At 42.2% G+C, this 27,947-nt stretch overlaps 1 protein-coding gene across 5 annotated transcripts in view; it reads left to right on the forward strand.

Annotated features, from left to right (window-relative positions):
- Window positions 1-21,893, forward strand: part of Carpa (Carbonic anhydrase-related protein A) — a 202,960-nt gene extending 181,067 nt beyond the window's left edge. For 3 of the 5 annotated variants that reach the window (XM_076435922.1, XM_076435918.1, XM_076435919.1), the window contains 4 exons: window positions 939-1,005; window positions 16,530-16,684; window positions 17,984-18,109; window positions 19,042-19,177. In XM_076435922.1, coding sequence (XP_076292037.1) covers window positions 939-1,005; window positions 16,530-16,684; window positions 17,984-18,109; window positions 19,042-19,164 — 471 coding nt within the window. In that variant the 3' untranslated portion in view covers window positions 19,165-19,177. Of the gene's footprint in view, window positions 1-938; window positions 1,006-16,529; window positions 16,685-17,983; window positions 18,110-19,041 lie in introns of all 5 variants that reach the window. The other 2 variants (XM_076435920.1, XM_076435921.1) reach the window with 2 other exon arrangements.
- The last annotated feature ends 6,054 nt before the right edge of the window (window positions 21,894-27,947 follow it).

A 27,947-nucleotide genomic window follows, 5' to 3' on the forward strand; every position in this document is an offset into this window, starting at 1 on the left:
AATAAAAGGAGCGCGGGTCGCGTGTTTATGAAATTACGGGATCGCCTTTGACATCTTTGACAGGTTCGCGCGACGTTCGCCGAGCGGCCGACTATTATTACGTTATAAACTCAGGAACCTAATAACCCGAATGAATTTTCCAGATTTTCGGGGCCGGAAAACGCGCGCGGATCGATAGCCGGGCATCCTAATTTTCTGGCCGCGCCTTCGCGATTTAATTTATTCCGAAGTTCTTGCCCAACAATTCGATCGGAAACTATAGGAAACTATGCGCGCGCCTCTGTTATCTCCCGCTAACAAGGCTTATGAAAACGCTCTCCACGAGGAAGTTCATTGAAACGTAATCTTATGATCTAACAGTGTACGAGTACGTAAATAGAGCACCGTGCAACTATCGAAACCCGAGGGCAAATATTATACAGCGAACACGCAGACAATCGCCGCAACTCATTTTATTTCCAATCGATATTACGCTCGATGCTTGTGTTCGAGGAACAGGCTGTTGAAGCGCATGGGACGAACACGTTGAAAGGTGTAAGGACATAGGGAGAGAAGGACGAAGAGTCGAACGCCGTTAAAACTGGTTGCGTACGATCAGCTGGTGGCCCGTTCCATCACGGAAACAGGGAAACTCTTGATCCGACGCGATGGCTAGATGAGCTTTTATTATTTATCGTTACTTTAGAGTTGCCGGCCGGTTTAGCCCAGGGGTTTTACGGTTACCTTTAATGGCGGCCAGTGTAGAAGTTTCGAAACGACTCTTCGCCTTCACCTCTTTATGCCGGTGCACTTAGCAGCGGCGAACAACCCCTTTTCATGGGAAATCGATGGAAAACGTATTAAGGGTGTAGAATGTACAGGTGGGGGAGAGGTTAGCCGATACGTCCACGTCCTTGTGTCCTGTTACTCAAAAGAGTCTCGTTTTCCGTCTGTTTCAGCTCGGAGAGACGCTGAATCCCGAGTTCCAGGTCATAACCAGCGCGTTCAACCACGTTATACACCGCGGTGAGTACCGATCCGATGGATCCCGTCCAGTGTCGCCAGATTAACACTTGCCTCCCCACTCTCTAACTTCCCCTTCTACGACGCTATTCCCCCACGGGCCGGTCGCGCGACGCGTTCCGTCTCTGTCGTGCATGTGTATCAATGTCACCTGACTAACGCGGAACTGGCAGAGAGAGGGTAACCGTTTCCCCTCCGTTCGGGTCAACTCTGAATTTTCGGGAGCCGTACGAACGATCTTGGTAAATTCTGTTCATCTTCGAGAGATGAAGAACGTAACCGCGGAAATATTACACCGACTACTCCTGGCAATCGAACAAATATGTACAAAAGTCGTAGAGCGACCCGTGAAGACGCGCAGTCCAGTTACAACTTCTAAATAACGAGGTTCGTAAAGTAGGAAATTAATTCGGCTTTCAATCGAGCAGTTTGCGAACCACCACCGAAAACGTTCGATGAAAATACAGGTTAACGAGGCTCGCGGTCGATAATCGACCGTAATTTCGCGTTTAATGCGTGCGTCTTTCGGCATTTCCGGTGCCGCGGACCATCAATACACATTTACGCATTAGCACTGCCTCAGAATATCCTCGTGCGTTATAGGCTTTCAACTCGATACCGTTAACGTCTGCGCGATGGGATATTAATAGTTTCGTTCACGCCGCGCGCACTATAATGATTACGATTTATCTGCCGCGTGCCTATTACGTGCTCTCGAGCCGGTGCGTTCCGCATGTTCGCGGTTTCCGCCGGAAACGATGCTTAGCTGATTAAGATGGTCGAAACTGCTCTTACAAGGGAAGGAAACCAAATGTCCGACTTCGATTTTGATAATTTTTTGCGAGATGATGGTACATGGATCCTTAATTATGTATGCAAAATATTAGGTGTAATTTCTGAATTGTTTTAAAGAGATATAAGCAATTAAAGTTTCATACCTTGTTAATATGCCATGATTTCAGCTGTAGTTTTCGAGGTTCCATTAGCCGCGTGTAAGCAGGTTGCGCGATTCACAGTTATGAAACTTTAATTGTTTATATCTTTAAAACTATTGAGGAACTACACCTAATATTTTGCATACATAATTAGGGATCCATATACCATCATCTCACAAAAAATTATCAAAATCGAAGTCGGACACTCGGGGCCCTTCGAGAAAGAAAAACTCCTCCGAGTAAAATTTCAGCCCTCTAACTTTCCCGCGAGGGTAGTCACAGGGTAAATTTTTTACGGCCACAGATTGCAACAAAAAAATGGTCACAACTGCCCTTAGAGGTTCATCAATGGCTATCGAAACATTCGAAAGCTGACTAGAAAAAAACTCCGAGTGATATATCAGCCCTCTAGCTTTCCCGCGAGGGTATTCGAAGGGTAAATTTTTTACGGCCAGTTTGCAACAAAAAAATCTGAGAAAATTCTGTAAAATGGACCTTGGGATCCAAAATATGTCACATTTTTTCAGAATTTTAGAACGCATCAGAGACCGGAAAATACACGGGAAAGCGCAGAATCTACTGTACGACAAACACTGGAATTATCCAACAGGTATTCCAATGCCCTGAATCGTTCCAAAAAATTCCACAGCACCCAATCTAAAAACCCTAAAGAACACCATATTCCCATTAAAACCCGGCCTGAAACAGCGGGATTCGCTGTAGGCTGCATGCAAAACCTATTTCTAAGGTCTCAAAGTCCCCGAAACTGATCGCACGTCTTCACCTGCCGCATTCAAAGTGCATCTGAATGCAGGCCGGTGCACTAATTCGTAATTCGTCTGGCACGAAAGAAAAAAAATCGGCGAGCCGATGCAGTGTCGCGTGTACTGAAAGACTCGGGCGCAATTAGTAGACCATCAAAAGGCCTGCGGAGAAGACCTGCATGCTGCGGGGACGTTTAGGGAGCGAAAAAGCCTGGTGGTTCTAGGCGGTGGGGGGAGAAAGGAACAACCGGGGCCCAGGGGTTGGCAAGGGGTTGCGAAACGCGGGATGGTTGGGATGAATACGCGGGTTCACGCACCAAATACCGTTTGCGGGCCGCTTCAGCGATCCTTTCCAGCGAAAGTTGGCCGCGCGGTCTGTCGCTGGGATAACCCCGGATAATAAATAAAATGGTGCCAGGAAAGGCAGTGTGCCTCTTTGCCTTGCTGCGGTGGAAGTAGGAGGGAGGGCGGTTGAGCTCGCGCGACTCGCTGACTCGAGAGGGTGAAAAGTCGAGGGTGGAAAAAAGAAGCAGTCTGGGGAGAGGAACGAGGAGGGGGGGTAGAGAGAGAGCGACAGGGAAAATGACTCTCTTAAGGTAACGAGTCACTTCGCCGCAGCGAGTATCCGTGCCAGGTTTTCTCGAAAGGGCGAGTTTATCTCGTCACGGGACTCGATATTGTGGGACGCCCTGCGGCAAGGTGTGGGTGGGACGAGTGAAAAGAATGGGCCGGGGCGATTAAGTTGTTAATGACGACGACGACGATGTCGGCTCTCTCGGGCTTCTCGAACGATCGTTGTTAACACTTACCGACCGGTGATTATTGCATAATTTTGAAAAATCTATGGTACATGCCTGAACACTTATTACTGGAACGTTGAGTAGCAACAGCAATTTTCATTTTGAACTAACAAATCACCCTCAATAAAGTCGTCTAATAGTTTCATTCAAAATTGCAATGTAGAAGAAAATTTCTATGCTTTCTTTCGGTACAGCACAATTATTGAAAATCCTATTAACAGGCTTCCGGTAGGTAAAGTGTTAAGATCACACGAATATCATTCAGTCAGGTTAAGAATTTATTAAGTATGGGTTTATAGTGGAGCAGCGCTGGTGAGCTGTGCGGTTAAAAAAAAGAAAAACAAAGAAAATACATATGTACTTTTCACCGCGCCGCTATCATCGATGCTCGCCGCTCCACTATAAATGCACCCTAAGAGGTGAATTTAGCAGTTGCCGCATCACCGAAGCTCCCATGCAAGTGCAAAGGGTTAAACAATCGTGCATCCGGTGGAGCTGTCGCTGGTAATGAAACGTCGAGAACGACGGACTTTATTTATTCGGGTAATGGATCGTGGATAGACATCGTTCGTGGGATTTGTTTGTTTATTCGACGCGAGGCTAGTTGTTTCAGTTAGTTTGTGGGGCTCGGTTGATTTTGTTGCTCGACGGTAGCACCGGCGCGGCGCGGTGGTTCGGATATTTGACTTGAAATATCATTTTAGCCGGCAATTAGGATTCTCCCGGAGCCTCGTGGCAAACGGGTGATAACGGGTTTCGTGGCTTTCATTTGTCAGAAGTTTCTTATCGCGACGGAGATTCCGGGCTACGGACCTCCGGAGAGATGGAGAGTTCTTGCTGTTGGGGATTTGCGGTGTAAACTGGGATTTTCTTTCCGGGGAATGCCTTTCGGGAACGGATCTTTGGCTGTCGATAACGTGCCGACGAAACGGAAGGTGCGTTATTTCCTTGAAATATTATTTATTAAACAGACTTATTGAATCGATAGAAACACACATCCGTAGTCTCTTTTCAGTAGATACTTTTCAGAAAATGTTTTACAACACGTGGGAAGGAGTACATAATCCTGGGAACTCGGTCCGGAAACAATAAAATATTGATCAAAGTTTCTCGAGCAGAGGGGAAACAGAGTCTGCTGTATGTCCCGTGAAAGTGGACAACAATCTGCGACGGGATTGCGCGCGAGATTCCACAAGAAGACAGGGAAACAAAACCATCGCGAAATCATAACACGAAGCGGCGGCGGTAAACACGTCCGAGGAATTCCCAGGGAGGGTGCTGGGTACTACGGGGTGGCTAAACGTGCAGAAAGAATTCAACCCTAGTGGCGAGGCGCGTGTCGATACTCCCGGAGGGTCTCCTCCTGTTAGAGTGGCCTGGGTGTCTGGCTAGCTCAGAATCCACACCATTATTCCAACTTCGGAACATCATTAATTTATTTATTATTTATTTTAAAAGAGACCTCTATCGTTATCATTATTTTATCATTATTTTCTTTTGCTTTCGCCAGCAAAAGCAATGCTTAGAGAAGAATAAAATGCTCATTACTGGTTAAAAAAAATTAGAGTAAGAGTAAGTTTCTCTAAAAAAAAAAACTGGAAAACAGCCTAACAATCGGAGTAGCAGACCAGCGAGGCCAGAACAATTGTTCCCGGCAGCACAGCTTTTTATCCCGCGAAACATGATCAACACGTCGCATGGGTGGAGCAGAGGGTTCGATTTACAAGGGACAACGATGTCGTTATGCCGAGGCCAACGGGATTCCGTGCAGAAATCCGCGTGCACACGTCGCACCTAGCTCTCCCTCCCTCCCTCCCTGTGAGTGTGTGTGTGTGTGCATTTTAATCAATACCCTGTTGACACCGCGACCACGGCACATAAATCATGAGACAATGGAGGAATAGGCGCGCAGGACGGACCAGTGCGAAGTCGGAGGATGGGGGATCTAAGTATTCCATTGTCGTCGGCGCAGGCGGCCCCGATGTGTTTACCTACCGGGCCCTGACGAGCACAATAGCCCTCTCTCGAAAAGTTTCCTGGTATTTATTGCGAAATTTCAGCGGTAGTGCAAGATTGTATCGCGCCACTTCCGGTTTTCGGGGATGGGTTGCTCTCTGGGTCTTCGACCGCGACGACTGCCTCGCTGCTACACCCGCCATTTTGCTGTGCACCCCTGAGAAGGGACAGAGAGATCTGCCAAGTGATTTCGCAAGGTCTATGGCGAGGATGTCTGGGGTGGCTCGTGAATGGGAATTATGCGAGGGAACGTTGCTTGAAGAAGATTGGTCGCTTTGCTCGCGAACACTGCGATCAAATTATATTAGATCCGTTCAGAAAAATTTATTTATCACTCATCTGCCTGACAATGTTACCCACGGTGTTGGCAAACTAAGAATGTAAATAATATATTTTAATGTTTTAGGAGAGTGTTAGAAATCACATCCCCCTCGAATTTTAAGCAATTTATAGTGCCCGAGTTTCGGTGGACTATCTTAACCGTCACCAGATATGTAACTACTCCAAAAATAAATCCGTGCGTTTCCATTGTCGACTACGTTCTCCCGTTCGCAGATGAAATCAGCCAAAGAGAATTTAATTAACACTTCCAGATGAAACGAAAACACAATTAAATGCTGTTGTTTCGACGTCAGCCGCCACTGGTTTGTGTACCGCCGCGCCGCGCCGCTCGAAAGATTGGATATAGCTAACAGATTCGCACGCAAATTGCGAAATGTAATAGGGTTTTTCGGAAAACAATTCTAAAACAAAACGAACTGGAAATTAACGAAATTAACTAAATATTCAAGCTACGCGTTAGTATATCGACCAAGAAAAGTTCGTCTTCTGTCCCTCACAATCGTTAGCTAGAGGTGACAATGAATTAGTCACGGTTTTCATTGAAATTCTCGCCACAATTACAATCGTCAGATTGCGGTCCCCTGTAAGAAAACATTTGCCTAATAAGTATACGTTGCCGCGTGTATGCAGTTTGCATCATTGTCGAGAGATTACGTCGTGGCCGCGCGATACACGTGCATTCTGGATCAAATATAAGCGTCCCCGGTGTATCGTGTGCCGCAACGTAAACACCGGGTGTTAATATTTATTAATCAGTTTAATTCAAACGCAACGTCCGGCTGGGTAACGCGAGTACACGCAATAAACTCGTCGTTTCGCCTGGTCGAAATCCGTGGTGTGCGTCGAGTGTGCTTTTTATTTCGATTGGCTGGTTGAAACAGCTATCATCGCGGCGAAACATCTTTTCGGTGAACTCGAAATACATGTAGCAACAGCCCTGTGAAACATTTAATTCTGTGAAACACAAGATTGAAATCTTCATCCGTCTCGCATAAATAAGAGAATAATTCCTGATAAATTTTATTTGCAAATAAACTGTTCGGAGTGCCCGGTCAATTTTTTACCGCCATCGAAAGTGCAGTTAGAGGAGGTTATAGGTTCGTTGGAAAGACGCGCTGAAGTGGTACAATGAAGTCGATGGCGAATGAAAAATGGCGGGGCCAGTTTCCTCGACTCTTTCCTTGTGCTCGCGACGAGGACGACTAGAATCTTGCGTTATCTTTCATCGTAAACGGCCCGGTAATATATAGGTACAATGAAACAAGCGAGATGAAATAAGGCAGGCCGCCGCGCCACGCCGAGGCGGAACATGAATACAGCTGCGTGTCTATGTGCGCATTTTCCAAAGTGAAATGAAAAATACGACGCATTACTTGTCGTCGCTAGGAAGCAAATATAAAATTCTTTATGGCTTCTTGCCTCTCGCGTTCGTGTGCCATGCGAATCTGCTTCGGCACGCTGCGTGAACATTTATATATTAACGGTTGCTCTGTGTCGATGACGTCGTCTCTTTTCCATCAATCGGGTTACCCTGGATTGGTCGACAACTCATTTAACCGACACTGTTTTCATCAACGATTGGACCGATAGTAACTTTCGTCGACACTATGATTTCATTTACACGGTCAAATCATCGACAAATGTCTTCATTGACACGGTTTGGCCGACACTAACTATTTAATATGTCTTCTGCCTCTTTTGTGTAAATGAGAAACAGTCCTTTGGGGTAACAATTAACGCTGTTAGTTGAGGATGTTTGCTCGCAATGTATTAAAAATTAATAATTAATAAAATGAATAAAATCTATATACTTTCTTAGAATTTGCAAGGTATATCTTTTAATGGACCTAATTGGACCTCTTCGGACAAATTAGATCATTTTCAATAGACCTTCCTCTACATACCCCCACAAAAATCATATCCGGGCTGTTATTGAATCACAGTTAACAATTAAAAGACTCTTCTAGCGAACTGTTTAGATTATCGAGACGCGAGATGTTTATGCTACTTTATCTAGTATACAGATAAAGTAGTATGTTAATTAGATTACATGTAATATCTGACAATATTTGTTGAATGTAATAATTTTAATCTCAGTTTTTCATGCCTGCTGATATCCAGAAGCTGCAGATTTAATAATTAATTAAACTAAACATGAGGCGTTTTTACCTCCTTGGCACATTTTGTATGCGTTGATTATAAAAAGATTTCTCGAATTTATATTTTACGTATTCCACAAAACATTACATGTATGAAATGCAAATATAAAATACATATTTAGTAAGTAACAAATAGTTTGGAAAATTATACTTAAATAATTTTATTTTAATAAGAAATATCAATGAAAATTAATTGATAATTATTGTTTAACAAAATAAAAAAATAGTATTTGTCTACGGTTAAAATTGACTATTTTTTAATGAATTTTAGTGCAAATTTCATCCGAATATCTCTTATGGTTCAAGAGTTATAACAAAATGTCTCTAAATTTCTCGATCCAGCCCACTGTGTGGCGCTAATCTAATCACAAATTAGTCTATCAAAGAATGTCTGCACAAAACGTCGTCTGGTTTTAAAAATAAAAGGTCAAGAAGATAACGGATCAAATTTAGTACAATTAAAGTTCAAACAAAATAGATATTCGATTTTATTGAGACGATTTTAGGTCCTGTTTCGTGAGGTTCTTTTTTGATGAAATCTGAAATTGCCCGACGTCTTTCCCGCGGATCCAATGTTAGGATGAGGCCTGGGAGACAATGCAAAAGCGGGTTGCACGATTGCATGAGTAACCGCGTGGTATTCGGGCCAACAAGACGGATCTGAACTAGAAAAATCCGTCCCGCCGTCTTTCCGAGCCACTTTGCGCTGAAAAGGACCGTGGTCGTATTATCTCTGGACGCGCGAGTCAGAGATGCCACGTAGAGCATGCATACAACGTGTATTTCCACTTTGTTTCGCCTAACTAATGGCAAGCTTTTGTCCCGGCGCGCGGTGCAGCGCAGCGCGGCGGCTCCCTCGCCTCGGCCAAGCCGTTTTCTTACTCGCGGCCCTTTCACGGTCCGGAACAGGCCGCGTGCAATGAATTGAAATTCCCTGATTTACGCGGGAATGGCCACGTTTCGGAACCGGAACCCTTGGATCTTGAATGCGGCCGCTGAAATAATTTCGGGGTCCTGTGCATTCTTTTTTCTCCGTTGAAATGCGAGCGATGTACTGGTAAACAATTTCAGTAAATACCGTTTGTGCAATCATTCGGGAAATTATAAGTTTGGATATAATGAATTTAACTACCTTTGTGTCGGCAATATCTATTTATCATTTCGTTCGAATAGCTGTTAAAAGAATGGCTCTGAAAGAAAACGAATGGAACAAGGACGCGGAAAGAATCTAATTGGATTTCATCGTGCGTGCAGTCTCATAGGACCGCTTTGGAACCCAGAGATAATTAATTAATTTTAATAATTAACTAGTGTACGCTGTGCTACTCGGGTGTTGGAACACGTTATCATCTCGAAACGAATGAAGCGTTGATTAACCAATTCGCAGCTGCTAACGAATTTTCACGACAGTTTCAGAACTGTAACCAGATAGCTGTCACTGGCTATGTTTTACGAGATTTCGTAAACTTGAAGATTTTACGAACTTAGGGGATCGAACCATGGGTTCAGGGGCAGGTCAACTCTTTCGCTAATTATCACCGTGTTAATTCTCGGTGGCGAGAGGGTTGAACGCACGTCAATCGGTCTTATTTCTTGAATACCAAGCCCCTGTACGGGAACAAAGCTCTCGAAACGCCCCCTTCGTTATCCAGACCACCAACAATGACCGCTCGATGCTTTGAGAAACGCTGCCATCCGCTCGGTAGTACCACGTCAACCATTCGCTCACGCTCACGAGCCACACTGTGCACGCGTCCCGCAACGCCAGGCGGATGCCAGCGTGCCTACGAAATGCGGATAATAGATGAAATATTCGCCAGGTATGCGCGGTATTAAACCGACACACCCCTGCGCACCCTCCTCCCGAAATTGTATTTTATAGCTACCCACAGACAACTGTTACGTCCGCTATAGGCCCCGTCCACGACCCGAGCTGCCCTTTAACAAACTAAGACCATTCGCAGCGTCTAGTCTCCCGCAAACGGTGATTCACGTTACCTACCGCAACCTTGCCAGTTATATCGAAACCGAAAGCCCAGATTAGACGCTCCTAGAAATAATGGTTCAAGTTAACACCAAAGATTTCGAATAGTTTGATGATTTTTCTTGAGATTCTAGTTCCGCGGCTTGATCTCAATGAGAACATTTGATTGTGATTTCCAACGTATTAAATAACATCGTGCCCGGAGAAGTTGTATTCGACCATTATTTTAAACAATGTTGACTTTATCTTCAAAGCTCACCCCGCGTTATTAGTATTCAGCGTGCCGCCTCTGCCGGCGTTACATAGTTATAAATCCGTTTCACGAGGTCCCACGGTGCTAATTTAGAACACGCATTCCCTCGCTTCTTCATAGTCGAAGGAAGTCCTCGGAATTGTCTTTCCTCGCAATTTTCAACCGGGCTCCTTTCCAGTTGCGATATTATTTAACGCCCCGTGCTTCCGACTGGACCAGCAGCCAAGGGTTCTGCTCCTCCGCGTGAATCGCGACACGGAAAAATTCTTGAAATTCGTGACGCGAATGGTACAGGAATTTCGAAAATTCCGGACACGGCGAGTCATTGAAACATTTCTCTGCTACAAACATTACACGCTTTTATTTATCGCGAATGCTCGCAATTGTGGAAATGTTAATCTTGGTATTTTATACAGCCCCACAACATTGAAGCAATTATTCCGATTCATTTCCCAGCCTCTTCGCATCTCCAAGATCTCGGAGAAATTCGGGTCGCTCGATCTGCAGAGACAGAAATGAATTTTTAAATTTCGACGTCGCTATTTTACGACATCCGACGCGTAAATAGAAAATGACGAGAGTCGCAGAGCGTTATTTCAGAAGATTCGTTCGCACTTGGCCGTGGAGTTCGTAAAACGGGGCGCGAAGTTCAGCTTGACGTAGGAGAGAGGTTGTAGCGTACTCGGTGACGTTCATATATTGCGATTATCGCCGCTGTCATCATCATTATCCTAGGTGTGTGCCCGGACCATTAGGGTCGGTCAATTTTCCTAAGAGCCCTTCGCGTTGTTCCGGATGGCGCTCGACTTCCACGCAAACAGCCGCGCACACATGTATACACACACACACGTGTGTCTCCAACGAAGAACTCTCGACACAAACCGGAAATATCGGTGATAGTCACGAGTCAATCTGATAATAGATAAGAGAACAGCTATATCTACTTACAGCGCGTTCCCTGCTGGATTAATATTTAATACGAATCGATGATCCTCGAGATTTGGTGCGGTTCTTGGTTTCAATATCGTGAAACGCCCGGTTTAATATTAACCGGATGAATCTTTAATTCTTTCTGACGGGCTGCGGGTCAATTACTGTGGAATCACGTAATGGCGCGGTATTTCTCGTAAATATCATTTTGAAGCAGAGTAAATACGGACAGAGTTGGGCAAAAATTTTATTTAACCTCTTCTATAAAATCGTGTCTGACTCGTCATGAAGATTCTGAACAAAGCTTAATAAATGTGTATGCTACTAATTCCCTTTGTTAATGTACAGATATTGGAGAATATATGTATAAGCACACAATAGATAAAAATTTGTCCTTTTTTTAGGGAAGTATATGAACTACAAAAAAGTTCTAATCACTGAAACTGTAAAATAAATCGCAATGCAAAGGGTTAAATAAAATTTTTGCCCAACTCTGAATACGGAGCCATTTATCATCAGTTAAAACGGTCGAAACATTGACAATATAGGGTAAAGTGCCCAAATATGAACCACTTTTTGTTGATGTCATTTTTTGATTATTTTCGAATGCTCTTTTTCGACCAAAAAATTGCCGGTTTGTAGATGCATTTCCTTCCTATAAGATTCTGGGGTCACGTTTGTTAAAAAATTAATACAGCTTGCGAAAAATATTTTTTTTGTGGTGTGTCATTTGCAGGTTCCAGCGAAAGAGGTTCTTAATATGGTACACCTTGAGTCCTTAATACGACACCTAGTGCCATATTCGGCACCCACACCAAGAATGTCAATAGCTATACCCATATTAGGGAACCCTTGGTAGTGCCATATTGGGAACTCCACGTGGACTGATAATACTAGCTACTGACAAAGAGAAAGTGAATTTCGGCTGAAACCAACAGTTGGCAAACATTAATAGAAATAAACTGAAACTACAGATATGTTCAAACATTTCAAAATCACGAAAAAGATACAATTGAAAATCTAACCACAAAAATATTCAACACGTGGTTGAGTAAACATGGTAAACTATTGTTTGAGGATTTTCTCAAGAGAGTGCGACTTCTCCTTTACAAGATATAAGGTAGTGCCATAATAGGCGACTATACCATATTTGGCCACTTTACCCTACCAATCAAGAAACCAGTTTCAACTTCAAGGAATTTTCCAATTCATTTTGTTTGCTCGTGATTGTGTAGAAGGGAGAATTCGGTTTGGAGATTTTTCAAAGATGAATAACCTCCTTGCCGGCATTACAGATATAACTTGAGCAGAAATAGCGAGGGAACGTAAATTTCGAGCAGACGTGTTAACAGTTTCCGTGGAAATCGAACAATCGCTCGGTCCCGGTATCACCGTTCACAGATCATACATTTAACAATAGTATACCAAACAAAATAAAACATTGTTCGATGAAGTTCGCCATTCGACGGTGTTTCCTCAACGAGGCGAGCTTCTGTTGGAACTTTCGCTGGAAAAACTTGCTCGTCAGGCCGTAGGCCAAATCTGATTGTTGGAAAGTTTGAAGTTCCTCCTCGAGGAACAAGAAGTGCGGGGGTGGAGGGGAGGTAGAGGAGAGGTGAAAAGCGAAGGAGCGAACCTTGAATAAAGAAATGTTCTAACACGTGAGAATTAAATGAAAAATAATTTCATGCGTTTAATACATCCCGCGGTGCTCCGCGGACGTCGTGAATGAAATATCGAGGAGAGAATCGTTTCCGGTCGACACGGTTCGTCTGCCACAATGATAAATTCTCATCCCCGGACTCTGAGAGCCATGGAAAATATTTCTATCGACTGCAGTCGCGTTGAAGAGACAGAAAAAGCAGAGGCGAAGGAGAAGATGATGAAAAGACTGGTGAAAATAAACAACTCGAGGAAAAAGTAATTGGATGGAGTTATCGACGGGGGAATGAACAGGTTTAACAATGACGAGTCGATCAATTAACATTTTCGATATTAATTTCTAGCTTTGTATATTTCTGTGTTAACTGATGCGTGTACGAATTAATTCGTGGCTCTCATTTTTGTAACTTTTGCAACTTTTAAAGATAGACTTTGTTCAGATTTTGAAGCCACTGTAAGCTATTGGGTCGGCAAGAAAGTAATTTTGGTATTTTAAGATGAAGTAATACCGAATTCTTTTTATTTAAGCGATGAACTTTAATCATTAAAATATTTTCGTATTTATTATTTTTGGCAAAAGATCATCGAACAAAAGGGAAAATGTCTTATTCATTAAAAATCCTTTACTTGAATAAAAAATTGGGCTTTCTATTTCACCTGAAAATACCGAAATTACTTTCTTGCCAACCCAATAGTGTACCGGCTCCAATGAAACGAGTGTTTCGCTTCGTTTCTCCATTTTCCCGGGACCGTTCCGCTTTCTCCATGCAGTGGTTAATACATTTCATTAATCACGAGAGAGGACCCTCCTTTGCTTCTATCCCTCCCGATTCCAGTGCCACTTTACCTCCTCGCTGGATGCTTTTCCATCCCCGTCACCTCTTTATTATTATTTGTCATCTCCTGGCCCGAGCTCCAACCCTCCTCTTCCGCTTTCTCTTCTGTCCATACAGTGTCCTTTCTTCCCGTTGTTCACGGCATCTGATGGAAACTCGGCAGCAGCTATCAATACAAATAAAATATGACGCCCGCCTCCGCTCGCTTTTCGAGCTTCCGTATTTCGAGAGACGAGGGCTTCGAGAATGTTTGTCGAGAAGAAGAGACCGACGACTTGAACCTGATGAGAACGCAGCAGCGAAAGTATTGGGAACGTATAGTGCCTAAATTCCACCACCAGGAATTCAGTAATTGCGAATATCCCAATGAAATTCTTGGTGGAGAATCCATTATTCCGTAAAGCGTTCTATTTGGATGACGAAATCTCGAATTTTTGAGAACCCTAATCCCCGTACTTTGAAGTACGCCAATCTATCTTCAATTTAATGAAATCGTTAAGGAAAGACAGACATTTTAACGTGTTTCCTGTTCTTTGTAATTGATCCAAACAATTTTCTTTCTTTCTTCATAAAGTCTAATCGATAACGAAGATATGCATTTTGTCCAGCTTCGTGCGATTGTGGCACATTGTACAATGGTTCGTGAACGGTCGGGAATGGTCGGGCAGAATCGCGACAGGCGATAAATAAAAATAAAGGAGGACGCGGCCGTAAGGGGGTGTCGCGTGCGAGCTGGTCGCGTCTCGGCGTCTCGAAAAGAGAGAAAAGAGGAATAAGAGGGAAGAGGAGCATCTGGTGAAGGGGCGGCTGAAGGGTCGGAGGACTCGGTGGATAAAAGGTTGACGGCTCTCCTACTTTCTGCCCTCTAAGTGGCCCGAATGCCGTCCTAAAAATGCTCGGAAGACGAGAACAAGCCGGTGCGGCTGAGGGACGGCACATTTATCCCCTGTGTCAGCCCACCATTTTCCGGCACGCTCTCGCTTCTCCTTAATGTCACGGACTCGATACGAGAAATAGCCGGACTAGCGTCGCGACGTTCCGTCGCCACGGATACACCCACTCGCTGACAAACACGCTTTTCACAGGCTCGACACACTCGGATCCGAGCATGATTTTTATCGAGCCTCGATTAATGACGGCGAGCGTCGCAGTCTGAGCAACCGTGGACCAGAGTCGTCTTTCGCGAGAGAACGATGACCTGGCGACATTCGTCGTTCGCTTACTCGTGTTATCACGAAAAAGTCTGCTTCATAGTTACTTCAATACTATTACACATTGTCTCCCGTTTCTGGTGAACGTGGTGCTCAAACTGTTAAACACGGAATGTGGTACAAACTCAAACAGCTCGTGCAACGAGTATCAGTTAGCAGCAGCTCGAGATTCCAAGGAATCAACTAGGTCTTGTATGAAAATCCTGCGGTCACCGGTGTCCGACGCGACGGGCACGCGAAACGATCCGAAAGACTCGTTTCGAGCGTTTCGAGGCTCGTTTCACACCTCGACGCGGTAAATTACGGCCGCGTAACGTTAGGAATCATGAGCTTGACTGGAATATTGTGGCGTAGGAGACACTCTTTTCAAGTGCTCTTGGGAATACACGTTGCCCGTGTTACACACTGGGCTCCACTCGTCCCCGTCCGATGCATGTCGTTCATAACTGCCACACATCTATGGATGATTTGTGTCTTTCATACGTAACGCGTGTATGGAAGGAAACGGCGCGCATAAGGCCATAATTCCACGGTGTTACGTTGGAATATAAATCTCAGTCGACCGTGTCACCCGTGCCAATAACAAATTGATGCCGCTTGTCGAAGCGGCTGTAAACAGAAACTGTAGTTATTCCGTCGACTTAACAGGTTCGGGAGGGGAACAATAACTACCGGAACAGCCTTCCAGATGTGTATTATTGCAGCGAACCTGCGAACCGAACCGAACCGAACCGATACGACGAAAAGATACATAAATATTCGATGTACCAAAAGTGTTATTGACAAATTGATTGCCTTAAAGTAAACACGTCAATTAATGAGAGTGGCTCTCATAAGTTGATCACTAGACAACGGATCTCCATGCAAAATCAAAACTTTCTGCCGGAATTGCAACAAACTGAACTGAAATAGAAATTTATTTTCTTTCTTGATATGTTTTATAGGTTGAAAATGATATCACAGTATTTTTAAATTCTTCTTATGTTTCTACTGCGTTAAATTACACCTACTCATTTTTGTTGTAAATGCATGAAATCAGCTGTCTACTGATCCCACTCCTTATCGGCCCACTCCTTATCGCGAATCTGGATACTAACGATTGATTTAGCTAAAGTAGCTTTGGCGGATAGCTTTTTTCAGTGATTCGAATCCAACATTAGAGTTAAAATAATTAATTTCACGGCCTCAGAAATTTCCGAGCACAGCGGTAGACGGTGTCAGAGTGTCGCGAGCACAACGGTAACCAGATTTCGGATAAATATAACGGAATGTCTGAAGTTCGCAGCGTGCGTGTTACGTTGTAGTTATACAGATCCAATCAGAGCCACGTCACTAGCTTTCACCCCCGATTTCCTTTCTCGTTGAGCCGGGTGCCCATCCCCGCTTTTTCCAAGCTGCCTGTTTCGCGACTCCAAGTTCAAAGAGTATCCCGGAATATCGAGTAATTTTGTCGCGTTCGGAATAACGTCGCTGAATATGCAACGCAACGTTCCGCGAACGGAATAAGAGGGATACGATGGATTTTCGTCGTTTAACATGCAAATAAGCCACCAAGTCCGAATGATACATGTTTCCTTTCGGTCCCGTTTCCACTTATATTACAATTCTGACGAAAAAATTGTTTTATCTGCGCAGATAACAAAGCGTCCCTCAGAGAGCTGTCCTTGAAGAGTCTTCTACCAGATACGGACGGCTACATGACCTACGAAGGTAGCACTACTCACCCTGGCTGTTTCGAAACGGTAGTATGGTTGATCCTCAACAAACCCATCTACATCACTACGCGAGAGGTGAGTGGTAATCTCTGTTAAACACATGGTACATTTGTTGCTCTCTCTTGACTCCATAAAATTAAACAAAATTGAACACGTTGACTGCCATCGCTTCTTTAGAATTAACGTTGAAATTAATCTTTGCTTAATATAAATGCATTGGTAATAAGTAGACAGCGGATGTTTATGGAATTTTCAATTTTTGTAGAGAAATTTTAAGAAAGTGGTACCAAAGAAAATTCGATTTTCATTGATAATAGCATTTGTATAGATCCAAAATATATAAAAATCGTACTAAATTCTGTTAAATTTAATACTACTGCATTTTTAACCAATTTTTATAAGCCATAAATGCATAAAGATCCGTAGTCTAGTAATAAGGTTTAATTAAACAGTCGATGGCTTGAACTTTGCTCTCCCATGTCGAATGATCCGCATTTCTAAATAACCAGTTTAAATATGCATTATCTTTTACTTGGAAATAGTTATGCATTTAAAATCAGTATCGATCAAGGCACTGTTTCTTGAAGAGCGTTTCGAAAAAGACACTTGAAATCAGAGTAGGGCAATAATCAATTAATTTTTAAAAATGACTAATAGTCTTTTTGAATGTTAGTCATAGCAAAATAGTCATTAGTCATAACTTTTTGATTAGTGATAACTAATTAATAATATTGTTAATCGCACAATAGTGACTGATGACTAAGTATTGATGGCTGATCATCAACTACTAATTCAGTAATAAGCAATAGCTAACGATTACTTAGAGCTGTGACTAACTATTTGCCATTTAGTTATCACTAGACTGCGGATTTTATGCATTTATGACAAGAATGGTTACATACAATTTAAAACAGTAGAGGTATTAAAAAGATTTAAGCCCACCAGTGTATTAGTTTTACCTTAACAAAGATAATTAAAAGAAGAGTGAAATTTATATTTGGCTCCTGTGTCTTTTAATCAATGCAAACATTTTTTATTTTGCATAAATATCCGCAGTCTAGTTATCACTAACTAATCAAAAAGTTTTGACTAATGACTATTTTACTGTGACTAACATTCAAAAAGACTATTAGTCATTCTTAAATACTAGTTGATTATTGCCCTGCTCTGCTTGAAATGATAAGAAGTTGTTGGGAAGAAAATTCCAGAAAAATTCAGAGCGCAAGGGGTTAAGTATATTATTCGGGAATCCAATTAGTTGCCGGGCGATTCTTGTATTTACCCGTTCGCCATTACTTAACAAGCTCTACTTTATGGTTAAATATTGAACGAGAGAACGGGATCGTTACAACGTAATCCTAATCCCATTTCTAGCTTTACGTACTAAGGAGACTAATGCAAGGTCCGGAGGACGCTCCGAAGGCACCCTTGGGAAACAATTCGAGGCCGCTGCAGGAACTTCATTACAGGACTATACGGACGAACATCGATTTCCGCAAGGTGAATTGCTCCTCTATTATCCCCTCCGTTCGCTGGCGTGCCAATCTTTTGTGCCACAAATACGTCCGCAAATTTTAGCACCTCGAGTTAAGATTTCCCGGTTTAGACGTCATTTTGCAGGTCATTGCAAATTTTTCTGACGAAATCAAACGGATGTTCTATTATTTGGACTATACAGTATAATTTTTTCCAGTCAAGATACTCAAAATTGTAGGAGTTACAGTTCCTTGAAGAGTTCTATTGGTTTGAAATTTAAAAAAAATATAATAAAGTAGCATTTTAATTAGTACGAACATAGTTATCTAGTCTAAATTATTAAGTCATTGTTAAACCGATTGATACGAAGTTATCACCCAAAATTGTGCGAAGCGTACATTTTCGTATCGCGAAGGGAAAAGTTGAACAATGCAGTTCCTCTCGGAATCGCTTCGCTTTCGTAAAACGTTTCCGCTATAGAAAATTAGAATATCTTCTTTGAAGTCCCGTGGAATTTTCAGAAAAGTCGATTATCTTGACAAAAAAAGTAACCTGTATGATTCCCCTTTAAGCGGAAGGTGCAATTGTGCGCTGAGCCGCGCGTGCATCGGTGCATGTGCGACAAAGCGAGATCGGTGGATGATAAACTATGTTGCACCGTTCAACTTTTCGCTCTGCCATCAGCCATGCAAAGTATTCGTTGCAGTTGCGTGACTCGACGTGCATAGGGTCGGTTACGCGAAGCTTTTTTTCTACATATTCACGAACAAACAGAAAATATAAGGGTGGACTGCAAACAACTGGGAAATTAACGATAATCGCGGGAAACACACGGGTGTTGCACGGAATTCCAAATTCTAGACGAATTTTCGATAAAATTTTCAATAAAACATATTCAGTAAGTTGCGAGGAATACGACAAATAATAAATAATGGCTTTTCTTTTGTTTTTGACAGCGGGAGCACGCGAAGTGTCCGTCGATGGCGCAGGACATGCATTATAGAGGTAACCCAGGACATTATCCAGGCTTGATCAGCCCCCAAACATCTTACCACCTCGCGAAGGGATCGTCTCGATGAGAATTTGAAAAGATGACTTTTTCTTTCCAGCCAACACGTGGCAGGACGATGGCCTCTCGCACAACAATGTCTGAACGGAGGCAACCACGTGGCCACGGTCGCAGGCGTTTCTTTATTTCTAAACGAACGGTTCCGATTGTTGTGTGTCTGCCACGGGACAAAAATCGGAAACTGAGAAATCGAACAGGAAAAGAAACAAAACGACGGAGGCTTGAGACAGAAAAAGCAAAAAAAAGCAAGTAAAAAGAAGAAGAAAAAAAAAGAAAACGAGAGGGGTCACGGTTCAGGGAACTCGATTCGTCCAATGGCAGCCGCTTTGCATAAACTAAACTAAATGATCAGTCATCTCTGATTTCTCGTTGCGCCGCTCGCTCGACGGAAACGCGTCGCAAGCACGTGTTGAAAGAGGGAATTGAAAATGCGGAGAACGTTGTCGAGTATGATCGAAAGGCGAATTAATTGTAAATCGAAGAAGAATCGACGAAGGCTTGAACGTGTTTCGAGACCGATTTACGTTTGATCCCACACGGCAGAATATGGCGGAGAGGAAGATTCACGAGCTGGCGGGGCACGGGTTCCGACAACGTTTCTCCGGACCAACCGATTGTCACCGGGATGATAAGTGTGTTCCCCAGCGACGGGAATTTGTATTTGCCGCGGGAATGCATTTAGGAAATCGTTCCCGTCATTCTTACGGTTTCGCCGCGATCCGTGGATGAAGTTGAAGCAAACGTACCGTTCAATGCAATTTTCGCGGGACGTTTCTGAATGTCGCGTCGCGTCGATGCGGCCAATTTTATATTTAACCCTTTCGCCGACGATAATCCCCGGAGCCAAACTGATGGGCTGGTCGAATTGATATCCAACAAATTTTCCCCAAAAAAATACTACCACAAATTAGTTTACTGAAAAACTCTTGTACGCTACCAACTTTCCTTTACCTCTGATTTATGCAATCGATGCAGAACACTTTTAGCGCAGTCTATTGATGATTATTAATTTATTCAATACGGTCTTCGCTTGCTATGTAAGAAGGATTCGAGCTTTTGTTTCATCAGCCTAAATTTGATGCTTCCCAAAGATTTTATCCTGTCCTTAATGGTTTTCAATACCTATGTCTTTCTCGTTGTAACGCTCGATCAAATGCTAATTTCAAAGCATTAAAATAAGGTGTTAAATGGCGATCTGATTTGATCGAGGCACTTGTTGCATCAATGGGAGAAACGGAAAGGGTTAAATACGATTGAAGCCCCGAATTATAAAAGTAAGTTATCTGTAAGTGTGATTGAGTTTTCAGTGACCCGTTAACTGCTGCCAGACAAGCCTACCACTCAGCGCGACTGACAAAAACGCCGGGAACTATAAATCGCCAAATTTCGAGATATTTTGCACAAACATCGCACGCTAAGCGACGAGTTGATTTTTCCTCTGCCAAAAAATTCACGATCTCTCCAGAGTACTTGAACTGGGTGGCAGTTAACGCGCGAAGGACACGTGGAAGTTGTAAACTATACGTAACTTTACGAGAAAAATGAAAAAAAAAAGAACGCCGTGTGAATCGGCGACTCGAGAACAGACTGACGAATTTGAACGAAACGGAACGGTGTCTGCCAGTCAATATATCCACTTCTAAAATACTCAACTTTTAAAGGTAACAATACGAGAGAACAAGCAAAGTACCGTCTAACAAACGACAAATCGGCAGAGTTCTAGGTTCTAGGGACTCGGACGAGAAAGTGTTTCACTTTTCGGATAGCTTTATTTTGAGGATTTAAGGAAGCTACTTGATGTTAACGTAAAACGATGTCCTCCGAGAACGTTATAGAATCCGAATCACAGAAACAGAACATTGTCGTCTACGCCACAGCATCGCACAAAACTGTCATAATAGAGCGAAACTCATCGAAATCGCACTGCGACTCGTTCTCATCGTGCGTATCGCAAAACGATGTCGCCCAATCTGTCTCCGGGATCGCACAGAAAAATCACGTGGCCCTCGCCAGCGTCAAATCACACTCGTTCCGCTTCCAGAATGGATAAAGAAAATCCGCCCCCGCGTTCACCAGCAGAAGAAGAGGAAGAAGAAGAGGAAGAAGAAGAAGAAGAAGATGATGATATGAATAAGGGCAAACGCGTCAGAAACGAGGGGAGGGGTAAATTGTCGAATTACTTGACAGATTTTTGTCAATTATTTTGTAGCTAATATACGTAAAGGAAAAACGCTGAATACACGACGAACGGTGACCCGTCGAGGCGAGTAATTAGAAAGGGGAAAAAAATAAAAACCGAAGGAAAAGGAAACGTGAAGGGTCACGATAGAAAGAAAGAGACGATCGAATTCCACGAAACGATTCCCAGACGGAACGAAAAGCGATTCAATCAGGGGGAAAAAGACAGCCGAGTATTATAGGGGATAAAGGGATCGGTGACGCGGAATAGTATAACAAAGAAAAATCGTGTGTGCTAGACCAACCGAACGCAACAAAATATTGGGGTTGTTTGTAGCTTAGCCGATGGACGAAATAATCCAGCGCTTTTGTATATAAACACAAACACTACAGAACCGTAAAGGAACTACTACCGAATAGGCGTAAGCAGATTATAAGAGTACATCTAGGGAGAACCTGAGCAGAGTGTGTATAGAGACTAACGTTGTATCATACGAAAGTGAACGTTTAACAATTGTGGTTAATGAGTAACAATAATAATAAACGCAACGTTATATTGTACCACACAGTGTTCATTCTTTTCAATGGACAGCTAACCCTCCTCTACAAAATAAAAACAGAACGAATTACGTACCTTTTCCTGGTTCCACGGCGAGTTTTGTCTGCATTTTTATGTTCACGGTAATCCAGAAACGCGATTCCGGGGACGTTTAAATGATTATTCGAAGAAACATATGACCCCGTGCTACGTCTATCTCGAGGACGAAGCCCGCGGGACAAGGGATCGGTCAAGCGTGATCGAAAAATCAGAGTACATTGACAAATTGTCCGAGCGAAATTGGGTCGGGCCGACACCCTAAAGTTCGAGCTTCGTCCTGAGACCGGGTCTCATCCTTCATTAATTATCCTCTCCGTCCCCGCCTAACCTACCCTCGCGATAACTTTCGATGACGGTCCTCCGGGATTAAGGTAAGTGAATTTCACTCTGTGAATATCTTCTGAAAAAAATGTTAACTCCTTCTAATAGACTTCTCGGTGACTGCTCAGTTTCTTTCCGCTGGAAACTTTGGTGTTCTGTTTCTTTTTTATCTGGAATCGCTAGGGATCTCGGGGGAAGTATCATGAAATTTTTTTTAAATATTATTTTTCTTTTCAACAATAATTTTTGTAATATTTATGTCGAGCTGTGACTCGATGCGAGTTGAAAGTAATGACGAGATGTGTTACACATAGAATGCAAAACCAGGGACCATAACTGTTAGAACAAAAAAGAAGAAAAGTCATAGAATAACAAGTATTTCATCGACTAAAATCGTATTGGTTACAAGTAAGGATTACAAGTAACCGAAAATTTTTTCTTTTGTTGGTAAATGTTGAGAGAAATTAATTTCGATCACTTATAACTAGACTGCGGATCTTTATGCAAAATACAAAATTTTTGTATCGATTGCAAGACACTGGAGCCAAATAGAAATTTCTTCCTTCTTTTAGTTGTCTTATTAAGCTGAAATTAATACACTGATATCCTTAAATCTTCTAAATTCGCCCACTGCTTTAAATTGTACGTGTCCATTTTCATCATAAATGCATAAAATCCGCAGTCTACTTATAACAATTATCAATGAGACAAATTTATTTCGATCGCTCATAACAGTTATCGATGGGAGAAGTTTATTTCGGTCGCTCATAACAGTTATTCGATGAGATAAATTTATTTCGATCTTTCATAACAGTTATCCATAAGAGACGTTCATTTCGATCGCTCATAACAGTTATTGATGAAGGAAATTTGTAATAGTTATTATTAAAGAGTACAAACTTTCAAATGGTAGACAATCAATTATTTCATAAATTTTTTATTCGTAATTGCTACAATCAAAATTGAATGTGACAAACAAACAGATTTTAAGGTTTTCTTATGGTCTGTTGATTCCTCCTGTTGTACGAAATCTTCTCAATGAATTTCATAGGCTAGCTCCATCCGAAAAAGGGTAGGCAGCTTGATCAATAAGCAACCAAAATGAATTTTCTCACGAATAATTATTATGAACAAGTGAAAAGAAATTCGATTATCGATAACTGTTATGAGTGATCGAAATAAATTACCCTCATCGATAACAGTTATCGAGGAGGATCCAATTTTTTGAACACTTACAACTAGACCTACTAGAGTAGGTGTAATTTAAAATAGCAAAAATATTACAAAAATTTAAACATACTGTTATATTACTCTGAGCCTACTGAACATAATAGGGAGGAACATAAAATTCTATTTTTTATCGTAGAAAATTTTAGAATAACTGTTATTTTGGTTCCCGTGCAAACCTAAATAAAAAAAATAAATAAAGTGTCCATCGGTAGATACAATTGCGTAAAAATCGCGGTTCCGATACGAGAGTAGCATGAGATCGACTCCAAAAATGTGTCAGACTGGGGTCGGGGGGGGGGGGGGGGGGCACCGGCCGGGCCGGTCGATAAGTCTCTGGGTGGAACAATTAGCCGGGAACCGGAAGCGGCTAATTGACAGGTGAGAGATAAAACGTCGGGTATCCGATCGCGGAAACGTTCGAAGCGTTTCCACGGTTTCCGAGCCCGTTAATACCCAGCGTCACTGCGTCAGACGTTGTCCACGTCCCGATAAGTCTGTCGGGGCCTGCCTGACGTTAACTGTTCTCCCCGGATTCGTCCCGGTGCGGCGCGCAAATTGAATATTTGGCTGTTTCGTTTGTCACAACTGTCGGGGTAAACTCGGGCACAACGTGTTCAGAACCAGACGACGACGACGACGACGACGACGACGGCGCGGCATCCCGACGTCATTCCTGCCGTTTCCAGGGCCATTTATCGCTGCGACAGAGACGTTTATACGGCCGCCGTAATGTCGATTGACTTCCTGTTTCTACGGCGGTGACAGTATTCCATTATACTGTATGTATATCCGTTTGGCGGCTGATAACTAAGAATTTGATCAAGATGCTTTCAGTTTGACGTTCGAAATCTATCGCGTCTTTGAGACTTAATTTTAACTAACAATGAATTTCAAAGAAATAATTGAGTAACAATATTGATATTCTGCGTGAAAATAGACAGATTGATATCGAAGTTACAAAAGAAAGTAAATAAGGATGCAGAATTATAATTGTCGACATACTTGTGTAAGATAGGATGTGCTTACGGTGTAACTGTCTATAAGTACACCAAAAATCGTAAATATAATGAACAACATTAACACTACATCTACCGACCATAAAAAATGACTAATTTGTATGGTATTATGAAAATGACAAGATTAAATTTATTTCTATTTTGTGCGATTTTTACTTTAATATACAGGGTATGGCCGGACGGGTGCTGCAACCGAGCGGGGGGGGGGGGGGGGGGGGGTGATACAACATGTAAAAATAAGTCGGAAAAAAGGAATAACATTTTTTCGTTTGACGCTTCGTTTTCGAGAAGATCGAGTTTAAGGATGTTCTGGAGGTATAAAAACGTAACAAAATTTTTGAAAATTTGACAAGATATAATTCTTACTAAATTAATGCAATTACCAAAGTTTGGGTTCGATTCACTGCACCGTTTAAGAATTATAGCAACTTAAAGTTTGCACATTTTAACACGTCTTCTTATGGAGAATTCATAAAATTCCACTTCAAACCGTATTTAAACCTTGAAAAAACGCAACTAGAAACTCCAGTTCTTTTATATATGGTAAAAATCATGTAATTAATTATATTCAAAATTTATTAGGATTCACTAAACAGTTACAGAGCAAGAAATTGTAAACTGTTACAAAACGTCAAATTTATCGTGTTGTCCTTCTCACTAGCATGGAAACGCGACAACTGTGTAGACCACTGAATGTAGCTACAATCAGATTGTACAATTATTCGCAAAAGTCACTTACAATTTTTTATAATATGAAGACAATTTGATTAAAAAATAAATATAACATGAAATTCACTAATTAAACGAAAGCTTTTTAAATTAATCTATTTTTTAAATGCAAAATATACTAATGAATGGCTTTTATTGCCAATATATTGATGGATTTCGAATTTCTTGTACTTTTGTCTCCCATTGTACCTCCAGAACATCCTTAAAGTTCCGCCAGGTTTGCGTGCTTCAGTATGTGCACAAAGTAGAATTGGTTGATCATGGTCAGACGCGTCAGACGATTCCTATACAATAGCACGTGTATTCGCTGCTAAACAAAAATATGTTATTCCATTTTTACCATGCTTATATTAACTTGCCGTGTCGTTGTATCTTGTATGCGTCAAATCTTGTAATCGAATTTTAAACCTCTTCCCATAGTCCAATCTTGCTGAAATTTTGTATACAAACTTGCTTCCGATGACAATAAAAGTAGAAAATAAAATATATAAAAGAAACTGTTTAAAAACCACACTTATATTAAAATGCACTAAAAAGAAAGAAAATAATTTTTGATTCTCCATAAAATCCCGAATCCAGTTAAATGATTAATAATATTTTTCCCCAAAATTTTAAGCAATTGTTTCAAAATTTCTTCTGTTATAAAATTAGTGTCGGAAGATAGAAAAATTTAATATAAATTAAAATAAAATCCTGACATTACTGACTATAATGCTTTTATTTAAAGTCACTAATGTTATGATTTTATTTAAATTTATATTAAATTTATCTATCTATTCCGACACCAATTTTATAACAGAAGAGGTTTTGAACTGAGATTGCTTATAATTATAAAAATATTATTAATCATTTAACTGGATTCGGTATTTTATGGAGATCCAGGAAAAAAATTATTTTCTTCTTTTTAGTGCCTTTTATTATAAGCGTGATTTTTAAAAAGTATTTTTTATATATTTTATATAACTGCTAACCCTGCTCGGTTGCACCACCCGTCCGGCCACACCCTGTATACTGGAGTCAAAAAATGTATTCAATAAATTCCCCTTAAAACACCTTCACAATCTCAACAATTGTCAAATAAAAAATCTAAAATGGATCATTTGACCCCTCGTGGTAGGTTCAGTGTTAAAACAAGTTCATCGAGTCTCTAGCTAAAAAAAGTCCAAAGGTGTTAAAAAATAATTAACCAACACGGCCGACGGATGTATGCGATTGTCGGGCTGATAAAATTTGATTAAGATGCATCAGGAACCTCGGCAGGACAATCCCCATTTGACCAGTGAAAACCGGCTGTCTAGGGACCGTCGCGCGTCGCGCCGCGTCGAATCGACTGACATTGTCGCAGAAGCAATTGGGAACATGGCTTATTTATTGCGACCTATGTTTACAGTTGGCAGAGTGACGTGGCCCAGTCTCGTCATTGTTCCAAGAGAAAATAGACAGCGCGGCGACGGCGGCGCGGCGTTGCTAATTTCTTTTTTAGACTTGTGAATGAAATATCAAGCGTTGTCTAGCTGGGGCTGAAAGTTGGCGCTCGGAGTTGCTGAATTTTTGACGGAGCTAATGGACTGGAGTTGTTCCGATATTTTATGAAAATAGTTTCGTTGTCGGTGTTGTTGAGATTGCTCGAGAAATTAATATAATTAATAGATTTCCCACAAAAACTTTTTGCATTGTAAAAACTTGTAAAAACAATTTGCAGAAAAGGGAATTTGCAGAAAAATTCGCAAAGTCCACTGATTAGCGATCTAGGGAAGCGATCCGCCGAAACAATGGCGTCGCTGCTCGACAAGTGGTAAGCCTTGGATCTCGCGTCGGTAATTATGTCGATCTCAGCCGGCAGAAGAAAGAGTTTCGAAGCGGAAGAAGGGTGTGAGCGTAAGGTCGAGGATGTGCTGAGTGGCGAGGTCTCGCAGAAGGTAAAAGGATGAACGAGATATGCTTACGAAGCTTAAAGTCTTCGCTGCGAGACAGAGAAACCGAGTCTCGGTTCAAGGTATAGTATAGGATCGAATAGGGCGGGGAAAAGAGGCGAGATAAGAACCGAGGGATCGAGGAGAGCAAAGGGAGGGATCGAGAGGATCTTCGCACTCCTTTATGGAAATTAAGGATGTGATTTCGGTTCCCGCGAGAACAAGTTCCATCCGAGCTGCGAGCAAAGCGGCTCCCGCCATTCGACCGTGCCTTTGAGGCCTCTTGCTGCCTTTGCGGCTACCCATTTTTTATAGAGCACTCTCACCCACTGACTTGCCACGTCGATGAAATTGTAAATTGATTTCCGTGCCCCGTGGTGAGCTCGATGGAAATTCGATGCACGGCTGTGCTCCGGGGATATTCTCGCTCGGCGAAGCCACCGGCAACGTTAGGTGCATCGCTTATACTGTTATATTATATGTAGAGATTCTACCACGCGTTTCGAAATATTACATGCCTTCGGAAGCTCGTGGCCGACTCGACAGAAAACGCAATTGTTTCAAATAAGTTTCATTAACCAAATCACGGTAATATTCGCTCATTTTAAAGTGGTTTGGAAACGAGGTGCGAAACATGCGGTATAAACCGCATCCGTAAAACACGATACACACGAGGCTGGACGCGTCGTCGATCGTCGCCTGCTGTAATCAGAATTTTAGTTCTTGTGAAATATCAAAGGGGGTTAGAAACGCGGGGGTATGACAGCAGGTGATAGAACAAGAGGGTTGGCCCCCACGGTGGTGTCGG

This window comes from Lasioglossum baleicum, chromosome 12, assembly GCF_051020765.1.
Source record: "Lasioglossum baleicum chromosome 12, iyLasBale1, whole genome shotgun sequence".
Lineage (NCBI taxonomy): Eukaryota > Metazoa > Arthropoda > Insecta > Hymenoptera > Halictidae > Lasioglossum > Lasioglossum baleicum.